The following is an 18,594-nucleotide window of genomic DNA, read 5'->3' as shown; positions in this document are numbered from 1 at the left end:
GTAAATTTTTGTTAGCCACCTTTTTTCATCGAGTTTTTGAGGTCTTTGTCAGTTTCTTTTTCACGAAATCGTATAACAATTTCCCTATTTATTTTTTCATGAGTGAAAAAAAAAACGAATTTAGCAAACATCATAAAATGCAGCATTGCTTAAGAAGTTGTCTCATAATTATCTTTAGTGGTTTCTGGATCTATTTGTACTCGTCTGCATCGATGGAATTCAGAACATTTCGATATGTTGAATAGGGTTGGGATTATTTAAATAATTTGATGGAGACGATTTTTCAAAAGACTTTTCGTATGGATTGATATCGTTGATACGGTGTACAATGAAGAAATATTTCACTCTCCAGAACAAAGAAATTTTTTCTTGACCACTTTTTAAACAATGTGATACTTTTTTCATTATTAAAACTAAAGATCTATTGGAAGAACGTATCGACGGGAAACAGTACAACGTTGTGCAGTTTCAGCGTTGTTATGTGATTCATATTGATCGTTTTAGTGATACCTGATTTGGGATCTTCTCTATGAAAAAAGAATTATCAAATTATTAAAATTATTATTCTGAACTAATCAGAATTTATTTATGTAGTTGTTAATAATAGTAGAAAAATAGTGGTGTTATTTGTAATGGTTATTTTAAACTGCTTTTGTCATGACAAAAAATTTATAATCGTTCGTAAGTGGATTAAAATCTGATTGCAAAAGGTTATCATTTTGAGTAGTACCATTATTTTTCTCGAGTTAATAATTGTGATAATGTACTCTGATCGAATAAGAATGATAATGTTTGTCGTTTGTTTCACAATCACTCAATATACTTGCAACAGAACTTATGATAGAATTACGTAAAGCTATGTTGAAATATTTTTATAGGACACGTTATTACGTCACATACCAACAGTGCATAAAAACACTGGAAGGTGTGTAACACTGTAATATTTCTCCTATATATGTTCTTCCATTGTATCTTTATTTGTGCTTGCTAAAAGATAAACGAACAAAAATTACAGGGCCCCATTTGGAAAACTATAAGTTTCCTTGGTGAGCTTGAAAATATAAAAAAAAAAAAACAATTTATCCATGACAAAAAATAAAATTTGAGTCGTTCTATTAACATCGGCAACATTCAAGGTAATCAAATTTGTAGTTCACCCAGTATATGAATTTCTACTAAGATAGTGTAAAATCGCGCTGTAAGTTATACGGTATATGTTATATTGTTACATAAAATACCGGTATTAAAATTACATTTTTTCGCTACGTCTGATTAACCCTTCTAGAAACGAAGGTATGAATATACCCTAGTTTACAATATTCTTATTCATTTATCGGTAAACATATTCATAAACAGCAATTGTTTTTTTTTTACAATTTGGAAAAAGATGTCATATTCTAAATGTGATTCATGATCAAAAACCATTGACATGGTTTATAAACTTCGTATACATTGAATTCATACAATGAGAGACAAGAGTATTTGTAAAGTGAAGACGAATATTTATTTCCATGTTCTTACAAAAAAACTTCATCAAGAATCCTCTCCCCACTTCTTGCCCAATTTTGATAAACTTTAGCAGGTTTGTAGATTGGCCAAAAATAAGGTATACATATTTTTTTTAGCAACGGTAACTCAAGTTTAAGTGATGACATCACCTCTAGAATAATACGTATTTCTTATCTTTGACCACTGTATAAACCTATTTACATATAAAGTTTCATTAATATCGAGGAGGGAGTGGAGGGACACTTCACGGATACTCCTTGTTAGTATACGAATACTTTTGCCTTTAACTGTAATTGTACCTGTCCATAATGTTAAATTTATATTATTTATATATATTAATTTCAATTTCGGTATTATTTCGATTCGAGTGTTCTTCCTATTTTGGTATTTTACTGGCTTTGAGAATGTGGTATTATTTAACCGAAAAATTACCGATACAGAAATAATTTTACGTTTAAATATTTTGAGGGCAGGAAAGAAAGTTGTCACAATTATATCATACGATCATATTTATCATTAAACAATTAGTTATTATTAAGAGATAAATTGGAGAATTCCAATTTTAAAATGAAGACAATTACTGAGGCGGAAATATATCTTATGTATTCATTACTTTAAAAGGAAAAAAGGTCACTCCATCTTCTCCTCCCCTTCTAGTCCCTTCTTATATACGAGCTGATCCAAATTAAACAAATTGTCTTAATATATTCTGTGAGTAAAAAAATGAAAATGTTATTTAAACTTATGTAGGTTTATTACAATTTCATTCAAATATTATAACAAAATTTTAAATATGATGAAATTAGTTGATTTTTAGCAATTCAGAATTTATTTAATAATATTCCTGCAGATAGCTTGGCAGCTTATGTCAATTATAAATACCTTGAACAACCGTTTGAGGAACACAAACGGTTAATTAAAAGAGAAAATTAAATTTTGTTATAACTGTTAAATAAAATAGTTTTAAACTTTTGTTTATATGACATTTTCATGTAATATTTGTTCATAAAACACATTGACACAGTCTGATCTTTTAATTTGGAAACATGTCAATTATATAGGATAACTAGATAGAAACACAGTTATTGTTTACTACCACGTCTCATGAAAAACCCACATCACATATGTGCAATAGCAATAATTTTCTATTTTATGTACATATAAGTAACTGAAGTATGAATTATAGATTTGTGTCATATTATCTGTGATATAATACTCAGAATGTTCAGTTGACTTATTTAATACTTTTTAATTATACATAGTTGAAAACATACATTACGCTAAGTAAGAGATATAAATTAGAGGTAGAAATGACATTATTAAAACGGCTATAAATCTTAATTCGTTCAAATAATATCATAAAACGCAAGACGTCGGGCGTATGGATGGATTTCTCTGAAACTTTGAAACAGATGGCATCACAGTTATTGTTTGTTCAATAACTCGTTGCAATGTCAATTTCGAAGTGACCAGACTGAAAATAATCTCGTTTTATAGAGAAAGTAACGAAAAATCTGAACATATTTTTTCGTATTTGTTAAAAAAGTGTCTCGTATCCAAAGATTGCAACTTAAGAATTTATTTATAATTTTTATTTTGCAAAGATAACATATTGAATTAACAAAATAAAAAAAAGGACAAACTTGGTATGATCGATACTGTCAGAGACGTAAAATTCTTTTTAGAAAAGATTACATTTGTGGAAATAGGCAAAAGTTTCTAAACAAACTTTAAACTAACGAAATCATGATTTCAATTTCCCATAATTTAATTTTATAGGAAGTTCTTATATTAAGTATAAAAAATGATCAATTTTGCATGGAATGACTCCTATAGGATTTAACATTGGTTAATTCTGATTCTATTGTTATGCATTTATTTGCATGCATGTAGCTGCAAAGTGCTATTACACCTTTCTTCAAATTACACCGATTCTTCTCTTCATTCGTCTTATAAAAATATTAGGTAAAGATTTTCGAAATATGTATACTTCGTGTGATATTTAAAATTTGTTTAATAAGTTTTTATTCTTGATTCAAAGAAATGTTGAAATATTTGAATTTCTCATATGGTGAAATGCTTTCTTCTTAAATGGAAGACTTTGACTTCTAACTTCATTTCTTTCTAAATGACAATCGCTTCTACCTTTGAAGACAATGCAACGTGGTTGGCATTGAATTATTCAGGATGTATTCATCGTGATTCTACTGTATAACAAAATGTAGCACGATAATAAATTACTTCATTTTTTTCAGATCCTGATTTCCAAATTTTCATTCAAGTAATAAAAAACTTTAATTAAATAGAATTTGATTTCATTCATACTTCGCTCAGATTTCGAGTTTATCCTCAATGTTGGAGTGTTCTTCAAAACAGTACTTGTCGTTTTCATTGTTGAAACGATATTAACTGTTAAAAACCATGTTTTAATACTCGCATACTATAAAGACTTCGAAAGAACATTATGTGTTTATTTCAAAAATCAGAATACATTATGGAATAATTAGTTGAGAAAGGATATTGTCGGTTAGGGGTACAAATTAAAACGAAAGGCTTGTGTTATTAGTCATATATTTTATTTAATTACAAAGGTATTAGCTTTGTTTATTTTTGTCTCTTTCATATTTTGTCTCAACACAGTAATTCGCCACGTGTTTGTTTCATTACAGATCGCGTATTTACGATTAATTTTATTTCACTTTCCTTTGGACTTTTATACTCTTCCCAAATTATATTGATAATTTTTTCACATTTATGTAAGTTTTCATTTCAATTTTATTGTTTTAATATACAATTTTCCAATTTTCTACTGTTCCTTTCATTCTGATATTATTTTTGCTTGCAATTGTTTTCAAGGATTATTACATTTAAAGAGGACAATCTACTCCCATGGTCAAATGTATGTATTAATAAATGATTAACTAAACTTTACTAAATTGCTCGATAGAATCAGATGATATATAATTCCTTTTAAAAAGGAAAGACTCTTTCTATCATTTTAGTTTTCTTCTATCAAAACAAAAAATTAATTAATTGAAACTATTCATCGATTGATTTGCAATTATTTATTCGGATTTATTTGTTAACTAATTTTGTATGTACATTTAATTGTTTTTCTTTTTATTCGATGTACACAAATTAATTTTCTATGAGTCTCTTTACTTTCCTTTTTGCACCATGCTTTGGATGAAGTTTTTACTATTTATGTTTGAAGTTCAAAGAATTAAACAATAGAATAATCTACGTAAAACTATTCCTTGGCAGTAGATGCGAAGTGTAGATATATGATTTTAATGGATTTGATAAACTGAGATTATCTTAACTTCGAGAAATCTGTGGATGTTGAAATAATTTAAGGATACAGATTACGTACTTATCTGTAGCAAGGATTTGTTGATGAACAAATATTAACACAATTTTCTGTACTTATACTTGCAGACAGAACTGCCGTCCTCGACATTATCATAGACAACCGTATGGGATATTAATTTTAAATCTCGAAGGATACTAGTAGCTAAGGATATTAATAAAGAAAGAGCAATCTTCATAGTCTCTAAAGGAATTTAGAATTATACATATTTCGGTTATACACGTCGTGTGCATGTTACCCGTTACAAAAGTGGTTGATATATTGATAATTAAATGTTGTGAAATTATATTCCTTCTAGGGACAAATTGTTATATGCACCGTAATAGAGTTTACAAATAGTGTTATGTTGATGACAAATTTGATGAAAAATTACGAAAAAAAAGAAAAATAGAAATGTATTTACACATGTTTATCATAGAAGTTTGATCGCATAATTCTATCAAATTATAAATATGATTGTAAATATATGCAATGCATGTTTATGCATTATATGTACTCGTCTAATAAAAAGTAATGTGAGCATAATTCTTGGTTGTTCTAGATGCTGTTACTATTCATGAATCCCTTGCGCAAAAAGTGGCTTGTCCCCTAGAATCTGTAGATGCTAGTTACCCCAGTAAAGTAGTCGGAGATGAGCAAGATTTGTCATCCACTATTGAGATTGAGAGGCAGACGTATAAAGAGAAGAGGAAATTCTGGGAGGATATATCAAAGAAACGAGAAAGTTATCAGCGATCAGAATCTGACGTGTCAAGAACATCAGAATTAACGTTGAATGAAAGTGACAGTCAATATATGCAAAATGTCGCCACAGAGGATACAGAGATAACATCTGAAATTGAAAAATCTGGAACGATGGAGGATCTGAATGTACCTGATATTTCTGAGTGCTCGGTAGCAGAGAAGGCTCATTACTTTGAGGAACAAATACAAAAGGAAATAACAAAAGTTGTACCTAAATTACAAATTTCCGTGAAATCCGAGAAAGAAAAGTTAGAGAAAACTAAGTCAAGAGACAAAGAGAAAGTGGACGAGGATGAAAGGTATATAAGTGAGTTGAAAGAAGTGAAGAAAGGTGACAAGAGAAAAGAAATTAGTTTGGAAATGAAAGATCAGAAAGGTGATCGTAGAGAAGAAGTGAAGAAAGGTGTTTGCAAACAATTATCGAACAAAGAAGATAAAGATCATACGATATCAAGGGATGAATTGTTGACACATGTTGGTCCTGAAGACATTGTGTCGGAAAAAACTGACAAGCCTGAAAAATTGAAAGAAGACATTGAAAAAGTAGATCATTCAACATACGTGCAATCTGCACTTGAAGAAATTGCGACAAAGAAGAAAGATGAAATACGAAAGCTACAAAAACACGCAGAACAAACAATAGAATACAAAGAGCAAGCATCTATACATACTGCAGAAATGCCATTAGAAAGGATTAAACAAGTAGAAAAATTACATGTGGAAAGTATGAAAGTTGATCAAGAAAGTCCTGTATCGATAAAAGATCAACTAGTTGAATCAAAAGTGGAAGATGTTACGAAACAACAACCTAAGGTCATAGATACTATTCAAAAGCGGCATAAAGATATTACAAGTATTAGTAGTGAAATACATCTAGTACATAGTGAAGAAATACAAAAAATAGATAGAGAGAAAACACAATTAGAAATTCAAACAATACCTACAGACATGAGCGTTAAACAAGAAAGCACAGAGTATGTAGAGGAAAAACTGGAAGATGTTAAAAAGTCAATTACAGAAATAAATGTAGATAAAGCATTGATGAAAGATGTAAAGGAAAAACAGGAAGAAGTGAAGAAATCTGTTACAGAAATAAAAGTAGTTCACGAATTGATGAAAGATGCGAAGGAAAAAGGGAAAGAAGTGAAAGAATCTATTACAGAAGTAAAAGTAGAAAAAGAAATAGTAAAAGATGCACAGGAAAAAGAGAAAGAAGTGAAAGAATCTATTACAGAAGTAAAAGTAGAAAAAGAAATAGTAAAAGATGCAAAAGAAAAAGAGAAAGAAGTGAAAGAATCTATTACAGAAGTAAAAGTAGAAAAAGAAATAGTAAAAGATGCACAGGAAAAAGAGAAAGAAGTGAAAGAATCTATTACAGAAGTAAAAGTAGAAAAAGAAATAGTAAAAGATGCAAAGGAAAAAGAAAAAGAAGTGGAAAAATCTATTACAGAAGTAAAAGTAGAACAAGAAATAGTAAAAGAAGCAAAGGAAAAACAGAAAGAAGTGAAGGAATCTGTTACAGAAATAAGAGTAGAACAAGAAGTGATGAAAGATGCAAAGGGAAAAGAGAAAGAAGTAAAAGAATCTATTACAGAAACAAAGGTAGAACAAGAAATGGTAAAGGATGCAAAGGATAAGCAGGAAGAAGTGAAAGAATCTATTATAGAAAAAAAAGTAAAACAAGAAGTGGTAAAAGATGGAAAGGAAAAAGAGGAAGAAGTGAAAGAATCTGTTACAGAAATAAAAGTAGATCAAGTAGTGATAAAAGATGCAAAGGAAAAGCAGGAAGAAGTAAAAGAATCTATTTCAGAAACAAAATTAGAACAAGAAGTAGTGAAGGATGCAAAGGGGAAGCAGGAAGAAATAAAAGAATCTATTACAGAAACAAAAGTAGAACAAGAAATAGTAAAAGATACAAAGGATAAGCAGAAAGAAGTGAAAGAATCTGTTACAGAAGCAAAAGTGGAACAAGAGGTGGTAAAAGATAAAAAGGAAAAAGAGATTGAAGTGAAAGAATCCGTTACAGAAATAAAAGTTGAACAAACAGTGATAAAAGATGCAAAGGAAAAGCAAGAAGGAGAGAAAGACTCTGTTACAGAAAGAAAAGTAGAAACAGTATTGGTAAAGGATAAAGGAGAAATAGAAGTGCCAAAATCTCTTAGGGATGTAAGTGCACAACGTGAAACTGTAAAAGTTACAAAAGAAAAGGAGGGAGAAGTGCAAGATATTGTATCAGAAGTAAGGGTAGAACAAGTATTATCAAAGGAGAAGGAAGAGAAACAAAAAGATTTAGAAGAATCTTGTACAGATGTAAGTGTACAACGGGATACTGTAGAAGATGTGAAATCGGTACGCGATTCTCTTGCAGGAGTAAGTGCAAAAGTGGAAATTCCCAGTGACATAAAGACAAAACACAAAGAAGTGATACAGTCTATTACAGATGTAAGTATACAAAAAGAAAGACCTGGAGGATTAAAAATCGAGAAGCAGGATAGTATTAAAGAAATATCTAGTGGAAGGCGAATTATAACAGAAGAGACTACTATAATTTATAAGGTACAGAAAGACGGTACATTGGTTCAGGAACAAGTATTAAAATCTGTCCAAATAGGAGGAGCAGCTGGTAGTGTTGGAGCATTGTCTGGGATTCCTAGAGATACAAATATACTCGAAACAATGACTTCCAAAGAGTTGTTTGAAATACAATCGCTCGACACCGTTAAACCTGAAACAATTACTTCGGTAGGCGTTGACAGCGAAATACAAAAGTTTCTCGAAGGAAAAAGGAAAATGGAACTGGAACCAGTTGAACAGGGAAGAAGTCTTGAAATGTTGAAGAAATTACCTCTTGTTCAAGAAACGATTACGAAAGAAATGGTGGGAACAACAGAATTAAAAAGGGAAGATGCAGAAACATTTGTTAAAGAAGAGCCAGTAACAGATATTGATACGAAACATATTAAGAAGGAATCTCGTATTCCGATTTCAACTGCAAAGGTAGAGAAAGATAAAGTTCAAAAAGAAATTAAACTTAAAACTTCTCTAGAGTTGAAACAATCTCCGAGCAAACCAGAAAATTTGAAGGACTTGAGTTCTGAATTATTAGATTCAATTTCACCGACAGGTAAAAAGAAGGAATTTGAGTCTCGAATTCCAAAGCGTGTAGTAGATGTTAAAGCAACATCGGAAAAACCGGGACAAAAGGATACGCATATAAAGAAAGAAAGTGAAACGTACACGATAACGGAGAAGAAACTGAGCGAAGAAGTAACATCGAAGTTGGAGGAACGTTTGACCACAAAAAGTGAAACGCAAACGTTTTCGAAAACTTTCACAGATCCTCAAGATGCGTTCAAAATGTTCGAAGACATGGATAACATGAAGAAAGATTTTGCGACGGTTACTTCTACGGTCGATCACAAAAGTTCTAGCGTTTTGGAGAAGAAAGAAGTAATTTCTTCCGAAGTTTGCAGCGGTACGGATAAGATAATCACTCTGGAGGAAAAAGAACGCGTAGAAAAGAAGAAGTCTTCGGAATCGCAGATGAAGAAAGAATCGCCAACTGAAACAATGGAGCAGAAAAAATCGAAACGCGAGGAATTAGACAAAACCGCAATTCAAAAGATGTCGATGAATTTGACAGACACGCAAGAGGTAATAGATGCAACTGCGTCCGAATCGAGAGCTGAAACAAAAAAGGAGGAAACGTTTAAAAAGTTATCGGATGAAACTGGAACTATGACTCGTGAGGCAGGTAGCAGTATGTTGAGAGAAAGCGATGCGGAAGTTGCCATACGAATCAAGAAGGATGTTTCCGAGGAAACCAGCGATAAAGATGGTATACAGATAATAGAAGAGAAGACTTCAGAAGAGGGAGTATTTAAACCCGTTGCAGATTTCGATAACATTGAAAAAATAGTCCGTGGAGAATCACATAAAGAAACTAAGGAAAGTTTCGATGTTACTCAATTTGTACCGTCTGAGAAAATTATAAAAGCAAAGGTCTCGTTAAAGGAAGATGCACAAACTGAACAAATTGTTGAGCAAATTCCGCCAATCGAAAGTTTAGAGGAAAGGCAACGGCAAAAATTGAAGGAACTTGAGGCACGTACAATAGCAGAAAGTTTGATTAAATCCATCGAAAATGAAATTGAAGCAAAATCAACTACAGATTTAAAAGCTGAATTACTTAGTAAGGGCTATTCTGAAAAGATCGCGAGGGACGGAATCGAAACCGATCACGAAAAATTGGCCGACGATTTAACGCGTAAATTCGAAAGTATAATGAAGAAATCCGTGGATAAACAAACGGATCAAATTTTAACCGAGCAACAACGATCAAAAATAGCAATGCAAGAAGAATTATACGAAAAAGGATCCACCAGAGACAGTATAAGCGTTAGCGAGGATATAACTAAAGACGAAGAATCATCGCCGCACGAGAAAGAAGAAAGTTTTCCTTTGTCGTCTTCGCAAGTTAAATTGCAAGACAGAAATATCACTCTGAGTCCTAGTAGCATATCGGAACAAATTGATTTCGAAGAAACTATCGATGTCGACACAAACGAACTGGAAGACATCTTAAAATCGACTGTGAGTCCGCAATTTGAGAAACAACAGTCAGATAAATACGGTCAGATGGAATTGCAACGAGATTTCCATAGCGAGGAAAGTTTCCCTCGGGACAAAATTGTATCCGAAATTTCAGACGTTAGGGTGTTGGAAGTTCTTGAGCCTGGTGCAGAGAGCCAATCCAGACAAGATTCTGTAGATGTGCCTTCTTTGGAAATGGACGAACACAAAATATCCGAGCAAACTAGTAGAGGAATTCCATCTTTACACGAAAGCGCGGACACGGATTCGTTCGAAAGAATAGTCCAGGAACGAGATATAACTATCAGTCCTAGTACTGTATCGGAAGATACGAATGTAGATTCTTCTTTAATACAAGAGCATGTATCGTCTGTACCATCCCAGAAGGACCATGAACTTGTAAGTACACAAAGAACGGACAGTTTTGAATTCGAAAGTTCTCCGGTAGTATCTCCGAAATCAAAGGTGCAAGGTCTTGAGATTAAATCTGTGGATTGGATGATCGGCGAGGAGAAGATCGAAATATCGGAAGTGTTGCAACCGTCTCAGATTTTTAATCAAGAATTGGAAGCGTACGAATCGATGCAGAAAAAGGAAGGTTTATCTTCCCACGATGGATCCACGGATTACGATCAGGAATCGTGTACAAAATCATCGGAGGACGTCAGTATGATAGAATCGATCAAGGAAACGTGCACCGACGACGGACGGGAGATCACATCGGCCGGCAAAGGTAGCAAATTCACCGTAATTCCAATTAGCGAGCAGGACTTTGAAAGCGAATTGGTAGAAAATAAATTAGATGTTAGCTGTCAGGAATTAGTGGACACGTTACAACGCGAGTATGACGCGAAAACGCCCATTAAAGAGTACGTAGAAAGTATTCAATTCAAAATACCCGATGAGCAAACCGTCGAATCGGAGAAACGCAAAGAGGAACCTGTTCAGGTGGAAGAACAAATTACCGAGGAACAGACTGATGTAATTGCAAGTACAGAAGTTGATGCTGAGAAATCTTCCGAACAAACGAGCGAAGAGATGATTAAAAGCGACGTCCCTTCGCACGATGAAAGTCTCAAAGAGAGCGAAGATGAACAGAAAATGGTCGAAGCGGTTTTGAGATCAGAAATCAAACTCAAATTAGAGAAGGTGAGATCGGCTATAAAAGGAGGAAAATCTGCGAAAGAAGTGGTGCAAGAGATAATGGAATCTGATAAAATATCACACATGGATGATGTGTTGAAAGAATGGTCGGAGGTTTATTTATCGGATGTGAAACCATTGAGCGACGCGTATATAGAATACAAAAGGCATATAGTAAAAGCTACAGAAAAACCCGATACGGCTGGTAAATCCGTAACAGTTCCTTCAGATACTTGTGCCTTGAAAACAAAAAAAGAAGACGATTTGCCTAGCGTTGATTTAAGTGCACAGTACGCCATAACAGTTTTAGATCAGGTAGTTAAAAAGAAAATTGCCGAGGTGCAAGAATCATTGGAGGCAGCGAAACAAGACTTAATAGAAGAATTAAGTGAAAATAGTGAAACTGTGATTCAAATAAAAGATTCTCCTTCAGAGTTCCAATTCAAGTTACAACCCGAATCCATTCCGAACGATTTACCATTTTTATACGAATCATCGTCCCATGAACAAGATGCAGAAACAACCAAGGGCGATTCTCCTGTCGTTAAATCAGAACCGTTTGAAATAGTTCAATCGGTGTCGGAGGACACCACGGAAAGTAAAACGACCGTAGAAGAGTCCGCTTCGAGTAGTATCGAAGAACCGACCCATACAACAAAAGGAGAACCACCTGTGATCAAAACCGAAAAGTCTGACGTAGAGACTGCAATAACCGTCCACGAAGATGACGAAGAAGAACGTCCTAGTCCTGTTCCAATTAGTAGATCGGGATCCGATGTAGACAATAAAGACGAGAGCTCGTCTTTGGTTTTACCGTGTCCGGTGCTCCGAAGACGCCACAAACCTGGCAGAGCTTCTAAGAGGGTTACCTCCGAGAGCGAAGCAGATGTCGGTTCCAGTTCCGGCGACAGTAGCAATTATCAATCTTGCGATTACGAGATCGGCAGCGGTAGTAGACCTAGCTCCTCCGACATAGAAGCTTTGCAATCCGGTGGCGTACTTTCGACGACAGCTTCGGAATATGAAACGGCGATGATGTCGTTTGAACACTCCTCGTCTTCGAAACAAACATCTCAAGAGTATCACACCGCAGCTACCACGATGAGCTCGCGGGAATCCATGAAATCGTTAACTTCGTTGAGTTCGGGTCATCTTGGGAGCATCGACAGTACCAGTGAATTGTCGGAAACGTTGGTAGCCTCCGAAGCGGATGTAGAAAAAGAAGAACCGGAGGAGGATTTCAAGGGTTCTTTCGAAGAGGAACCTACCGAGCAGTCAGATTCATCCGGTAGTGAAATACCGATCGATGAATTAATGGATAAAATCGACAGTCATGTACCCTATCGTATGAAACGATCGTCCGAAATGATTTTCCCACAACTCGAAGATAGCGACGCTACTCTCGGGGTCGAATACATCGAAGAATCAACCCCAAAGGATGCCAAGGGGATAGATTTTGCTACGTCCACCGTTACGCCGACATCCGGCACCCTTCAATCTGTAGATATAATGACATCGCGGGTCTCCGAGGATGGTGTACAGAGTGTTTGTACCCAAGTTATTTCGATTCAAACTGCGACGGACATTGATAAGCCCCTTACAGAGGTTGAAAGTAAAGCTTCCGAACTGGAAGCAATCGAGAAAGATGCTGAGACCGCTTTAGATACGCATACGATAGAACCCGCATTTCTAGAACAGAAGTACATCGCGACTGGACCCTTGAACGAAAGCTTCGAAATATCTGTGCAAACGTCGACATCGTCGATGATACAACAAGGGAGTATGTCCACGTCTTCGACATCGGGTGTGTCCGTAAGTACAGTGATCGAACAAGAAACACGGAGTCGTCATTCACCGGACAGCGATTCCTTTGTAATAGTTGACAAACCTGATATCATCGATGATTTTATAGTCGTCGAAGAAGTTGCTCGAGAAGTCGAAGAATTCGATTCGGAAGGTCAGAGTATACGTATCAGTTCCATACCGCAGGTGAGCAGTAAAAATTACGATCGTGATCTCGAAAATCTTATAACCGAAAGCAAAACCGAATTCCAAGCATTGTCCAGTCAACCATCCAAAAACAATGAATTGTTTGATTTCGAATCGCAAGAGAGTCCGCCTCAAGCGTCAAACGATGACCAGTACTCGCAATCGTATTCGGACGAAGAGCAGTACGAAGGGGGTAAGAAGTGGATAGAAATGCAATTTCACGCGGATGCGCGGGTCTATGACATTGAGTACGATCGTGGACCTCTGGAGGATATCAAGGAGGAGGAAATCACCGACTTTGAAGCTGGTAGTAGTAGATTTGGCAGTTTAGGTAGTCACAAGGAATCGATAGGGAGTGTGGGTAGTATGCGCGGCAGTTTAGGAAGTACTCCCGATTACGATATTTTAGCGAGTAAAAAGTATTTCGTTAAGCCATCCGATCACGATAACGTGTCATTGAGCTCGTTGCAAGAATTCGAAAACTTGGAGAGTGCCGTAGCCGCTGAGAATTCAAAGAAACTGCAATGCGGTTCCCACGATTCCATTAACAATGGCAGTCTTCCAAAAAGGTACGCGGCTAGCCGATCCGGCCACGGTGACGACGTTTCATTGTCTTCGTTAAAAGACTTCGAAGGGCTCGAGAAAGCCTGCAGGGAGGCACACTTGATCGAACTGCGTGCCAGAGAGGAAGAAGACTTACTGGAGCACGAGAGCCCCGAAAATAAATACAAATTGGAGAGCTTGTCGCGTACAAGGGTCGAGACAACTGTGGTGGCTTCGTTCAATCCAAGTACATCGGGATCGGATGACTATGAGAAAAGAATCAAAGAAATCGACGAAATTATACGTATAGCTCAATCGAACGTAGAAAAATTTGACCGGCAGGACGACACGACGGAGGATATCTCGCAGATTGAAATCATGGACGTTGAGAAACCGGGAGTTCAAGCGCCTGCGCAGTCTGCTTCGAAACAAGAAGAAACAAAGGATATAAATCTTCAAAAGGAGAGTAACATTATGGAAACAAGTACGGATTCTCTCGAATTGGAAGATAATACGGATGTGAAGCATCATCCGTTGTGTCGTAGTTCCGATTCGTTGGAAATGAAGACAACCCTAGATTTCCCTTCGTTAAGTTCCGATTCATTGAATAATGTACGAGATGGAAAAGAGGCACAATCGGACATGGTTGGACACGCCAGCAGCTTTAGACGCATTTCCTCGGATTCTCTTGATATGCCTTTGCTCGAACAACAGAACGTTGATGGACACGAAAGAACTAGTGAAAATGATCAATCGGATGGTGCACCATCGGATAATTCTTTAGAACAAAGGTTAGAAACAACGGAAACTGATGTTAGAAATGATACAATGAGGACGGCACCAAGTACCGGTACATAGGAATATTTTCGTAGGTACGTATTGTATGAATTATGTAAAGCGTCTGGTGAAATCTACTACTCGCGGATAGGAAAAGATTCTTTTTCTCCGAGAAAGAAAAACGAATTTTTGTTGATCTGCTTAAAGCATAACCAATCTACTTCAGAGACAGCAGCACATAATCTAGGCGTCTATTAGACCCCCGCGAGGCTACTTCAGGGTTGAAGTTGATTTTGAGATTACAAGAATAATTTTCAAATTATTTCTCTTGTTCAAAAAAAAAAACTGATACAACATAAAGTAAAATCTTGATGTATCGGTTACTGATTGCCCATTTGGCAACATAGATATTTATTTATTCCTGCGTTCCACAACATGCAGTAGTCGATGACGAATAGTTTCTTGTGCATCTACATAAATATTTTGCGCACTACGTGCTTGGGTAAAAGTCGTTTCTTTGTTGGCCATTTTCGTGCATTTGTAGTATAGTTGATGGGACAAATCTAGCGATCTACTTGAACTAGTATCGAAAGTATATTGTATTTTGCTACCGTGCGTTTTGACGATGTCTTCCTAAACCGTGGGTCTCGATGGTTTTTTTTTCTATTGTTATTTCAACGTTCATGACAATTGAAAGAATCGGGACTCGTAGTCTCTTAAGATGTCGCCAAAATGCACAGTAGCGAAAGACAATGCAAATTACTCATGTATCAAGACTGCAGCAATGCAATATAGAAGCATCTTAGTTTCTTTTTTGAATCACGAGGAACATTATTAAATGGTTTTGGCCGTCTGAAGGCTTATACACACTTATTTATCACACACATTTTCAAATTCCAAAATCTTTTCCAAATTTTATCGACTCCTACTTTCGACATTTGAAAGGAGTACAATAATCTTGTACCTTTGGCAAACTTTTTTATGATATGTACTACGTTTAATAAAATTTTTAAATATTGTTTTATCTCAAACACAATTTTAACGCAAATGTGAAAGATAAAGTTTATTTTTCTCTTGAGATAAAAATTAGGTACAATGTTTTCATTAAATATTAATACTTATTATTTCATTGCAGATAGTGGACCATCACGGTTAATTTGTCATAACATTGGTTAAGTCCACAATAATGTATTATCGAACCACTTCAAATGCTTTATGTGTACGACATAACATACAAAATTTTTATAAGGTATTAATGCATTTGTCTTTGTTTTCTGCGATATATTCTAAGAACGTTCTCTTTATTATGCTTAAGTAAGCTAGTTATGATCTTAAAACTGTAAGGTTGTTACTGAAATGAGATAGAAATATGAATGGCGTTTCATTGTTTTATATTATATCTAAACCAACATATTTGTCATTATTCTTAATTAGTTAATTAGGTAATCGCTGATATCTTGCTTAATTGTTCTCGATTGTTTGTAATAACTAAGTTGCACTTATAAAATTGTAATTTGAATGTTATTCACGTGTTCAATTTGTATAATAATAGTATTATATAAAAGTGACATGTGTTGTAAATTTCTCAATTTTAACGTATCTCTACGACTACACTTTTTTAAGAACTTCTGAACACTTTACATTGCATACTGATTTTGAGGAACGTTTATAAGCTTCGACGCGCGTTAATTTTAATTGTATTTATGAAATAACAAATTTATATTAGTTGAATAGAAAATTTTATACATAAATTGTAATATTTAAGATTTTAAGAGGAAATTGTCAAGAGCGTACGTTTCCGTTCTTGATATAAGATGGATATAAACATTCTAGACAATTTTTGTATGCGAAATTTAAATCGATACAAAATATTGCTTTGACTTTGCTAATGGTAAATTCAATGTATATTATCAATTATATGCGCTGTATGTTATAACAAAATTTTAATGATGTTTTGTTATATTTATTTGGGAAATTTATTTGTTTTTTATCGTTCAAAATATAAATCTATATAAAATCCAATAATATGAATCCATTTCTTTTAAGTAATAGATCAATATTTCTTCAATTCTAGTAAGTCAGTAACTGCATTCATACATCTTTTTTATAATGAAAAATGTGAACAGTTGCTTTTCACAAAAGTTGTTTGATATCCACAAAGTAGTATGCGATGAATATAGGTTTTCATAGATATGAATCTAAGCAGTATTAAAAAATGTTCTTTTTTCTCATGGAATTCTATACATATTTACCTCTCATATAGAAGTTTGTTAAAATTAAAAAAAAAACAACACTAGTAAATGAATTGACTCTTCGAAAATCATAAATTCAACGAGTCCTAGGAATCATTGGAATTTTATCTGTATCCGTCAACTACAAACAAACAACGCTCGTGGTATTGTCTTTTTCTCTATACCATACAACTTTTGTAAGAATAACTGCATTGTATTAAAAAATATTTCAGATAAACAGTTATTAACTTAAAATAAAATATAAAAACAGTATAAGCATTTTATAATTTTAATACAGTTTACTGTAAAAGTCCTATTCTCTAATAACGCTGAATGATATTTCAGATAATTAATTTTATTTAAATACTTTTTATTCAAGATGAAGCTACACGTACACTACCGTTATTATGATCCTTTTACTCTGTTTATAAAAATTCTCGATTTGGAAAGAAAGTAAATTTTAAGAAATTTCTTTTATATTCTAGTTACTGTAAATAGTTTAGTAAAAGTGATATCTCATAGATACATATGTATATGTATATCTCCGCAGTGATATATCACATCATACCAGCATATAACCCGTTCCCCTATTAATTAGGGGTGTATACTTAACTAGCAATATTTGCTATAAAATTTCTACTTATAAACAGTGAAGATGATTTAGATTGAAGAAATTGTAATAAATTATTCCATGAATCCTAACCATGAATTACACAGCTTTATTTCCTTTCCTTAGTTTTCAAATCAAAATGTTGAACTTGATCTATATGTACCTCATTATAGAAGGAAAAGTTAAAGGGAAGAAAACTTTCTTCAATATAAAAATGTGTACATAGACATAAAATATAGAGAATACAAATGTGTATCTCCAGATACATGAAACACAAAGGTTTCCGTTACACTTGCAGTGCGCTAACGATCATACTCTGCTTTTGATGTTTCGCAGTCCCCTTATATACTGGCATCTGGTGCTGTTTCGAATCGATGCGCATGCGTGAGATCTATTGCTACATGTATGAGACTTTCCTACAATCCATAGGCGTATGTATTTATTTACCTCAATCGCGCTGAGGCATGTACCATGAACTAGGAAACATAACATTGAAAAAAAATATAGTTAGAATGTAATAGGGGCTGAAAAACTTAATTTGGGGTTGTTGCATCACGTGATGCTCGCACTCAAAGACATTCGAAGATTATCCTGATAAATTGCTCTGGTTCAATGAAACGTAAAGTGTTTTATTTTTTGTTCGATCTTGGATTTAAAATAATGTTATAATTCTTTTATTGAGCATAATCGCGACACGAGTCCCTTAAATAAGAATTAAAGAGGTAGATAGGTAGGAGATTTATTTGCTCTTGAGTTTGCCAAAGACAAAAGTGAGATGCACATAAAAGCCTATTTACTAAAATTTAAGTAATCGTCGATCACAAGTGGCACATAACGCGAATACTTCAGGATGTGATGTACGTAATGTAACTATGTAATAGTTATAGAGGTATCACCATATCTTTGGTTGTTTCATCACGAATATTATTCTGTATCTGTCTTTTTATTTGACGAAGTACAACTATTTTTTACAATTAGAAATGTACGTCGTGTCCGTAGACTAATAAATAATTTAACTTTTAGATTTTTTACAGTACTGATTAATAATGGTAAACGCATAATATTATCAAAAAATTTATTACTTA

The 18,594-nt window shown here is 34.1% G+C and overlaps 1 protein-coding gene across 3 annotated transcripts in view; it reads left to right on the top strand.

The window, feature by feature from the left end:
• LOC143150636 (uncharacterized) overlaps window positions 1-16,608 on the top strand; it is a 45,533-nt gene extending 28,925 nt beyond the window's left edge. For 2 of the 3 annotated variants that reach the window (XM_076319080.1, XM_076319081.1), the window contains exons 27-28: window positions 5,421-14,763; window positions 15,804-16,608. In XM_076319080.1, coding sequence (XP_076175195.1) covers window positions 5,421-14,749 — 9,329 coding nt within the window. In that variant the 3' untranslated portion in view covers window positions 14,750-14,763; window positions 15,804-16,608. The other variant, XM_076319082.1, reaches the window with a different exon arrangement.
• The last annotated feature ends 1,986 nt before the right edge of the window (window positions 16,609-18,594 follow it).

The sequence above is a fragment of the Ptiloglossa arizonensis genome, chromosome 8 (genome assembly GCF_051014685.1).
Source record: "Ptiloglossa arizonensis isolate GNS036 chromosome 8, iyPtiAriz1_principal, whole genome shotgun sequence".
NCBI classification, from domain to species: Eukaryota; Metazoa; Arthropoda; class Insecta; order Hymenoptera; family Colletidae; genus Ptiloglossa; species Ptiloglossa arizonensis.
The sequence above is the reverse complement of the archived record's forward strand: the minus strand, read 5'-3'. Positions and strand labels throughout refer to the sequence as shown.